This window comes from Odontesthes bonariensis, chromosome 17, assembly GCF_027942865.1.
Source record: "Odontesthes bonariensis isolate fOdoBon6 chromosome 17, fOdoBon6.hap1, whole genome shotgun sequence".
Lineage (NCBI taxonomy): Eukaryota > Metazoa > Chordata > Actinopteri > Atheriniformes > Atherinopsidae > Odontesthes > Odontesthes bonariensis.
The window spans coordinates 10,883,695-10,893,377 of record NC_134522.1 but is presented as its reverse complement, the minus strand read 5'-3'; the positions used below and the strand labels follow the sequence as shown (position 1 = coordinate 10,893,377).

At 39.3% G+C, this 9,683-nt stretch overlaps 1 protein-coding gene across 1 annotated transcript; it reads right to left on the bottom strand.

The window, feature by feature from the left end:
- Positions 1 to 347: 347 nt before the first annotated feature.
- Positions 348 to 9,466, bottom strand: qpct (glutaminyl-peptide cyclotransferase). Its single transcript, XM_075447793.1, has 7 exons — positions 9,285 to 9,466; positions 6,852 to 6,998; positions 6,233 to 6,514; positions 3,422 to 3,589; positions 2,751 to 2,850; positions 2,060 to 2,176; positions 348 to 1,966 (listed from the first exon to the last, which is right to left on the bottom strand). The coding sequence occupies exons 1-7, from the start codon at positions 9,414 to 9,416 to the stop codon at positions 1,785 to 1,787; spliced, it is 1,128 nt and encodes a 375-aa protein (XP_075303908.1). The 5' UTR covers positions 9,417 to 9,466; the 3' UTR covers positions 348 to 1,784.
- Positions 9,467 to 9,683: the final 217 nt, after the last annotated feature.

Genomic DNA, 9,683 nt, shown 5'->3' with positions numbered 1-9,683 from the left:
GTACTAATGGGCTGCTGATAAAAGCTGTGCAATTATTTCACACCTCCATGCATTGATTTGCAGTTACAGACATATCAGAAGCCATGTAAAAAACTTTTGTTGCCTTTCTGCATGCCACATTCCTTGATGACTAAACTCAGCCAAGACACAGAGATACAAGAGTGAGAATGAGTCTTTCCTTTGGAATTAAGGATAGTCCAGTACTATCTCAAAGCTCAGAATTTCTTTGTTGACTTGACACTTAACATGTCTGCAGTAATTTCTTATAGAAAATGACAGAAACAAAAAAAGCGCAAACAGAGTGACAATGAATCCATGAATGTAATGGATGAGCATAAAACACTGAGATAAGTTTAACTTTTAATTTTTGTTGAGAGAAGATATACAGTATTCTGCTTTGAATTCTTGGCAGGCATCACAAACATTTCTGCTTGCAGCAAACAGAATCAAATCCACATTTACTTTTCACGGGAGTGGTCTCCAGTGAGGGGGATTTAGGTGGTGTGGAATTCTTGAGAGGGCCCCTTGATAGGATTGAGGGAATCATGAGATCGCTATTGAGGTAAGGCAGAAGTCTCACATGGGGAAAGGCATGAGACGGAAAACTAGAGGAGTATGAGTCATTGTTGCTTTGTAGATTAGAGAAAAAATAAAAAAATGTTCACAACAACATGAGTCATTATCATGAACACCCATAACACCTTGAATCATAGGCATGAGAGCAGGACCACTGTCTTTATCACTGGCTCCACTCCTGAGACACAGTAACTAAAAAAAAGATGTGTAAAGATAAGCAAAACCTCCTTCATTTCCTTTGTTTTCCATGTAAACATTTATTCATTTACAAAATGCAGGAAGTCTAGCTTAAGCAGTGTATATTATTCTGACATTGATTTGAAAATCAGGCTGATAATGTTATATAAACAAAAGCAGACACATCAGACTTCAGCTCAGGGCGTAATCTACTCCTCTATGTAAGATGACAGGATACAAAGGGCTTGAGATGTTGCTTCAGTTAGAATTAACCTCACTTCCTGCCACTCACAGCTTTCTCTCTAAACACTAAATACTGAACATATTCAGAGTAGGAGAGGAAATGTCACATAACCTGCAGCTAAAAAACACCACTGCCATACACTCTCAGCCAATACGTTTGGTAGCATCTGTGTGGGTGGCCCTATTGCATTACTCTCACAACCATTCAGGGATTCTGAATATCATTACATGAAGTGCTTTCAAGGTTAAGTTGCTCGCACAGCAACACATAATTAAAATATGATCAAGTTTTCATATATTTAACCCTGCCAGGGAGAATTAATAAAATTAAGGGATTTAATTAATATCTTTCACCTGAGTCAATCACAGCCGATCTAAGGCATTAGCGCCATGTGAGGTGACACTAAGATGTCTCCTCACAGCGTAATGAGGCCTGATATAAAGAGCGCAGTGTTGTAAAAGATACACTGAACCTCCTGTGTGCTGATCTTGTTGCTGGGAGCTTGAAAGGAAGAAGTCGAGAAGCATTACCCTTACTCATGAAGCCATTAGAAAACAAATTTCATATTGCTCACATAAGGAAAAAACAAAATCAGACTGTGAAAATAAAAAATGTACTTGTTCATATTGATGACTTCTAGTATCTCTAGTGAAAGTAAATGATCAACATTCCCTAAAGTGTGCACTCATCTGATGGGGAGAGCTGAGTTTTATCCTCTAATATCATTTATTCTTTCAGCTGAAGATCTTTACGACAGTGTGATGGTGTGAAAGTTGTGCAGCGAAGTTTATGGGGCATTTTGTGGGTTTGAAGCAATGACAGGTCTGGTGTTGAGGTACTCCAGGACAAAAATCTGCAGGATCTTGTTGAGGTTCTGGATGGTAGGGCGATCCAGGTTCTGTTCGTTGTCATCAAACGTGTGCCACACGGACGGGAAGGGGCTGGGGATGAGGTGGAGGACTCGAACTCCTGAAGTAGAAGAAAAAGTTTCATGATTTACTATAAGGAGCATCACGAGAGTGTCATCACAGTTGCGGTTGTTGTGTTACTTGCTGTCTATACCTCTGTTTAGGAAAGGTACATGATCATCAAGAACACGGCCCACAGGATGATCAGGCCAGAAATACTCCACACTGTTAGGATGATCCACAAGCTGGTTCATGGAGTGTAGACGTTTCTCTGAGTTTATATGAAAGAAAATGGGCAAAGAGAAAAGAAGCACATCTGTTAGTTTTACTGGATGTTAAAAAAAAGGCTTCCTTAAGTATTGAAAACATTCAATCTCCAAGTTTGAACTTTTTTCTTCAGAAATCCATGCCCCAGGTCACTCGACTGTAAAAAATTAAAAGTATCGACAAGAGCTTAAATTAAAATTTAATCATTTTAATTTTACTGAATCTTCCAAGTGTAGGCAAAGCTCCACGGCTCCAACCGTCCGTAATACCGAACAAAGGTCGGTGCAAAGCAGAGCTGGAAGGAAACTGATTGACTGCTCTTCACTTCCTGACAGGTAACAGTCTTGGACATACAATGATTTTGCATGACAGTGAAAAAAAAGATGTAAGGAATGCACTCTGATGTTTAATTGTCAGCACTGCTACACACTGGTGTCCATATAGAGATGACTGCTATAACTAATGTATTCATGTCACACAGTTTAACATGTTTATGACTGTAGCACATGAATCATGTCCACACAAGTTAATAGGATTATATGATATCTAAATCACGTTAAACTGTAATGGTTATTCACCAATGTCCTGCAGCCTGGTGAGCCATGGTGTAGTGCTGGGGAATTGGTTTCCAAAGCGGGGGCTAGAGGCCCCGATCAGGTCCAACAGCACAAACAGATCCTGAAGGAGAAGACACAGGGGGCGGGGTGAACAATGCGAACAAATTCTGAGAACCGCTCTCTGACTCGAAGCTGTTCTCATAACAATCACATCTCAGAAGTGGTGCTTTGAGGTGTATAATGGCATCACATGTTCCACAGTGCAGCATCTGACACAGCAACCACAAAATTCTCCCATCATGCATACACACACAGCAACCTCAGGAAGATACTGCCTGCTTTATTTGCATCTCTGCACACAAGAATGTCGAGATTTTTTTGATAAGCAGTTGCTATCTCCCCATTGCTAGCATACAGAAAAAAATACCTATTACATTTAATCATATCAAAATGCCTATGATATTGAGTGACTGTTTAGTAAAATGTGTTCAATTTTAGGCCCTCCCAGGTGACAAAATGAGCAGCTTTGTGATTTCAAATTTCTTTGAGACTTGTGTGCTACGTGTGTAAGAAGATAAGGAGTGAGCAAATTGTGTTAAATTGATGTGGTCAAACAAAAGGATAATCTTGATTGTGTTGAAGTGATTATATTAATGCTATGTAGTCTGAACAGAAAAGGATGAGTATTGTACTATGCCGTGCAGTTGGTTGGTATCTGTGGCTCCTGCGGGGTGCACAGTGTTTTCCATCTTCTGGGCCAGGTGGCGAGAGCCGTAAAGCGAGTCTGTGGCGGTCCACTGGAAAAGTGCCTCCTCTCCATCAAAGAACAGCAGTTGCAGGGTCAAGTTGGGGCTGGAGCTCTACATGACAAGTGGAAAGAAACTCAAGCTCAGTAACTTCCATTTCAAGAGATTTACTGCCATCTAGTGGTTTTGAGATTACAGCAACACAAAGCAGAAAGATTTCCGTTAGTAGTTGTCATGTAAAATGCAAATTTAATTATTTAGTTTTGTCAGTTTTCCCAAAAAATCTGCCTCAAATTTCCAAAACAAGCAAAGTTTTCCACATGTTTTTTTTACAACTATGATACAATGTGTATTCCAAGCCTGCATGTGCATTTGTATGCACTGCAATTCCCTCTCCCACAGTGATCTTTGTGACAGACAGCTGAGTCTGATAAACCCTCGGTTGATCCCCGTCACAGGCAATGTCACTATCTGCCAATACACAAGTGTCTGAGAGCAATGATGAAACAGGGAAAAGACAGAGAAGGAAGCTATGTGAATGCTAATGTTTTCCTTAATCATAATCTGAGGGTGGACATAATCAATAAAAGGCTTTTTGCTGAAATGTTGACATTGACAATCTATAAAAAGATATTTAGGCTAGAAGCAGTGCATTCTTTCCTTATTCAAACAGAAAAATCCCTGTGGGAGCTGTAAAAATGTCCAACAAGGGAGCATTTCCAGAACAAAACCCAGGATCTCATTAGGCTACTTGGATCACAGACTACATTTATGTTCGGTATTTAAGTTTGTAAAACTATGACAAATCAAATGTCTACAGTGAAAAAGGTGTGAAGGCTCTTATTTTTTTACTTTTTGTGAGCACAGGCAAAATGCACTATTACCAATGTCAACACACAAAGTAAGTAGGGTGTGCGTGTAAGCCTTAAACATGCATGTCACAGAGCTTAAAGGTGGGGTCTGAGATCTTGGAAAAACAGTTCCTGGAAGCTATATTTTTGAAAATACACAACCTTGCCTCTCTCTTCAGCCCACCCCTCGAAACCACGCCTTCAAAACACATGAACGAGTCACGAGTCTGTGAACGCGCAGGGGTGAGGGGTGAGGGGGGTTGACGGTTGATTGGCGTGTCAGAATCCAATATAAGTAATTCTCATCATTACTCTATTTGTCAGACATTTCCTCTTGCTACACCCTCTACAATGGACTAAAAGATTTAGTTTTTTTCCCAAACATTCTATTTTTCAGACAATATGATAAAAAATGCTCCAGAAAACATTACAGACCCCACCTTTAACTGGTGCTCAGAATAATCAAATATACACCTCAAACGTGTACTGGCTGTTGTGTTTCTTCATTACCATAAAGACACAGCTTATTTAGCAGATGTAGTGCATATAATCTGTACCTTAAAAATGATGGTTTTTAAAAAGTGAAACTGTATATTAATGATGTGTTTTTAAAGACCTGCATCATCAAATCGCTGTAGTGCACCAAAAGAAAAAAAAAGCTAACTCCAAAAAATACTGAGGAACAGACAAACACATTTTTTGTTTTGGTGTTTCCCTGGACAGAAAAATACAAAAATATGATCTCAATTTAAATTAGTTGTTTTATCCATTTGTTAAGTTTTCTTTACCTCGCAGGATCAATAGACACCTCTTTAATATGTTGTTGTTGGGGTTTAAATGACTATATTACAATAAATTTTACAATGAAGCCCGAGGTGGATTGGGTTGAGATGAGATGATTTAGTCAGCCTTTGCAAAATATTCCACTTCTTTACCTTCAAATACTCCTGTCTTACTTTGGCAGTTTCATTAACCATCTGCACTGTGAAGCTCCCTCCAACTTTGCTGCATTTGGCTGAGTCTGAGCTGGCAGTATATCCTGTTGCACCTCAGCATTCACCCTTCTGCTTAGTTTCATCTTTCCAAAGAATGCGGTCCCAGGACTGATCTGGCTTTTTGAGATGTTTTCTTTTTTTCTTTTTTTCATAGCAAAGTATAATCTGGGTTTTCTGCTACGGATAGTTTAAGGCTTATGGTGAACACTTTGTATTTGCTCTTGTGAAGTTTTCTGTTTGTGGTAGACTCAGATAATAACATGTCTGCCTCCTGGAGAGAGTTCTATACTTGGCTGGATGTGATGGAACGGATCCTGCAATCACCCACTGCTGTTGTCTTCCGTGGATCCTCTCAAATGAATTTGTTTTGTTTTTGCAACCTAAGGATGAACCTTTTCATTTGCATCGAAAGATCTTTCGACTGCATATTGTGCGTTGGGTTGACAGCTATGGCATCCAGATGCAAATACCACATATTTTGAGAATCAGCTCTAAATCTCCTACCTGCTTAATGAAGACAGGAAGGACAACGACATAACCTAAAGTCCATGAAAGGATTTTTGATTAATTCAAATGCTACTTTCAGTGACTTGAAAAACAAGGAGCTGCATATCAGAGAGCTAAAACCCTGTCGCCAGTCTGGATGCAAATAGTTTCAAAATAAAGCAGATAATCTTCACTTATAATAATATAATGTATAATGTCCAAGTATTTCTAGATCTAACTGTATTGTTACAAATTCTTCACTCAGGTAAGCACTGCAACACTTGGTTACAAGTACAAAAACACATCAGTTACACACCCTCCCAAATGGCTTGAATACAAATAAAAATTCCCATTATTATTAATGCATTGTGCAACATTTTAACTTCATATATGCTGCAGCTTCAGTGCACATGTTGGTTCATCACCTTCTGAGCTTTCAGTTCTTCATCCAAGGCATGCGCCAGCTCCAACATCATGGCACAGGGAACAGCGGAGTCAGTGGCACCTTGGAACTCCCTTCCGTGCCATTGAGGTGGGTAGTACTTGGAATCGTAGTGACAGGCAAGGACGAGCCGGCGCTTGGCTGATGGGTTGAGCGTGGCAATTAGGTTGATGAAGGGCAGGAGGCCATAGGGTGTTTGTGACACAAACTTATCCTCTGTCACTTCCCAGCCTGCTCCGAGGGAGCCAAGGGTTGTTTTTATATGCTGCAAACACACAAACATGCACAAAACATCATTTTTGGCTGTTAAATTCCCAATTTACCTTATATTATCTTTACTAATTAGCTGACTGGGGATTATTATTATTATAATTGTTTATAGATTTTTTTTTTAAAACATAGGAAAAAAAACTGTGGTTTAAGATTCCTATTTAGGGTTGAGTTGCCATGATATCACCAGTAACAAATGTTTTCCATGAGGTAATCTAAGATAATAGAATTCAGCTAATCCGACGTGCCAATTTTGTAAAATATGTTTGTCTCATTATATAAAGAATGTTTCATGGGAACTGGTAATGAAATTAGATGATTTCTTTACTTACATTCTGTACGGCCTGGCTACCTACAGAACCCGGGTACCTGGTAACCAGCAGGGGCGTCAGGTCCCTCTGCCACATCTGCTCCAGATCGGTGTGAGACGTGGCAACACGGACCTCATCTTGTGTTAGTGTGATAGCTCTGTGTTGGAGCTGGAGAGTCAAATGGACAAAGTGATACAAAATGGACATGGATAGATGAGATTAACAAGGAATTTGGGCAATATTTAGGCAGGAATGAAAGAAAAAATGTTTCAAGGTAATCAAACTGCCTGGCTGGCAAAACATCAGACATGTGATCTGTAATTAATGTTGTCTGTCATGATGCTGTTACTCATCCACAACTAAATAGCAAAGACAGAAAGAGGAAGTCTTGCAATGATGTCTTTAAGTTGAGTTGTGTAACAATGTGAATCACACTTACTGCCAATAACTACCGATGCTAGTGTGTCACTCACCCCCCTGCATTACCAGAAATAACTAACTACACCACCAAGAGGGGAATTTTGGATTTCAGCGTTTCACATGAGGGAGTCTTCTGAGAATAGGATTAATCTAAAAATGGATTTTTTTACAACTACATCTATCTTTCTATATATATTCATTAATATATTTATAAAAAGCCATTGTTAATTTAATCCTGTGGTAATGCTGTCAAAATCACCATGTTTTACATGAGTCGCTAAAAACATCTCCAGAGACACAAGAGCTAATTAGAGATGTGTGAAGAGATATTGACTGGATGGCTTCAAATACGCACAAAAGGCTTCTTTAGTGAAGCAAGAATCTATTGAACGGAGAGGCGGGGAGGCTTGCTACCATGCTTTCACTCTCTCTTGTTTTTGAAAATACATTCTGACAAGCATGATAATAAAAAAGGAAAATAGCTCGTTTGTGCAGTTTAAGGAGCCCAGTATGGATTTGGATTCAGGCTTTAAATTCCAAGAGTTAATTGAGCAAATGCTAAATTACAGTCAACGGCTTGAAAAAGAAAACATATTGATATTTCAGTTCCATAGCTGTGTTTAGTTTGGTCTCAAAGTTCACCTGCTGAGAACCACGGTTGTCCTGGTAACAAACAGAGACAGGGAGCAGGAGAGAAAAAACGGACAGTAAATAGCAGAGACCATTCAAAGCCATTCTGTCTATTCTACACTGCTACATCCTCTCCTGTAATAAGGCTCCCCAGACAGCACGTAGACATTGTTGAAATTAGGTTACCAAATCTATACACAGAGTTGGGGCTGAAATTAAGGCTTATTTTGATCAATCTGATTATTGTTTGATTGAGAAATCTAAATTCTTAATTTATAAAATGTCCCCAAAGTCCTGTCTTTGAAGATGTGTTGTCATTTAAAAACCCAGCTGAATCTAGATGCAATAAAAAAATTTCATGGGAAATTCAATCAGAAGTGACATAAATAATAAAAAACATAAGAAATCTAATGTCCTACGCTGGCTAACATCTGTAACTTCATACATAAATAAAAAAAATGACCGGTAAAACTAACTGACTCCTCACTTCTGCTGATGAAAGATTTGTTTTCCCAGACCGGTTAGGGCACATTTATTAAGTGTCCTCATTTCAATTGAAAACTCAACAATGACTTGCAAAACCTGTTCCAAGCATGACCTGGAGTCACACAGGATGACTCATATATCAGAACTGTAATTGCAGTGCAGTGGCGAAAAGTGGAAAAGGCATAATTACACGGTCACACAGAATGAATGCAGACCTCCAAAGAGTGGGGCTCACTGAGCTTAGAGAGGGTTAAAAGAGGGTCCACTTAAGGTTTGTCAGAACAAAGACCCGCAATTGGAGGATCAGTGATGATGACTGTGCTGCCATAGCAACCGGGCAAAAGGGAGACAAGAAGAAGACCACAACTAAGAATGAACGGTCAGGCGTAACCAGGTGCATCTCGTGGGAGTTACACAAGAGTGTGCAGCACAGAATAGTGATGGAACAGCATGAAAACAAACGTACACATTACATGGATTATGAAAAAGCATCTGGTAACTTCTAATTTTCTTTCCATCAACAGTGACAGTAGCAGGCAAAGTACATGCAGTGTCCATCCATCAACAATCTGTGAAATGAAACATATGCACACACCCAAACACAACATAAACACAAAGACTAAATTTGTTTTCTCCCATTATTCAAAAATGATTTCAAAATTGTTCAGAAGAATTGGCATGTGACGTGCTTTTAAATGAGAGTGAACTCTGAATTGCAGACAAACAGACTAGTCAGTGGCAGTTGCTTATAATGAAAATGCAAAAATGCTACACGTGTCAAGGTGATTTTTTCTTTCTTTTTTTAATAGTTTCACTATTGAAATGCGTTTTCTGAGCATTTACAATTATACCAATGAATCACTGTAACAGCGTATCTTTAGACAGCAAAATGTGAACAAACCCCTCCAATTGATTTACCTTCTCTTGCGTCCAAGGGATTCCATTAACATAAAGGATGAATGTTACCCAGATTAATAAAGTGTGAAAAGAACCCATTATGGAGCGACTACTGCTTCGTCCAGGCAGCGATGTTGTCGCTCTTTTCCACATTCCCGTCTCTCCTCTGAGGGAGCTTTCAGATCATGTGAAAAGCAGGAGGGAGGCTCTCTGAACCCACAGCACGTCACTATACTGCTATGTGTGCGCGCGCGCTGCTCCATTCACTCAGTAATCACAGGAGTGTTTGTGAACAATGACTACACAATAACCTTTGAGTTCTTTGATAAACATTTATTTTGACCACGTACAAACATATTTATGCTATATATATAGGCTATAGCATTGGGAACACAACATAGATCAAATATTACTTCTTCT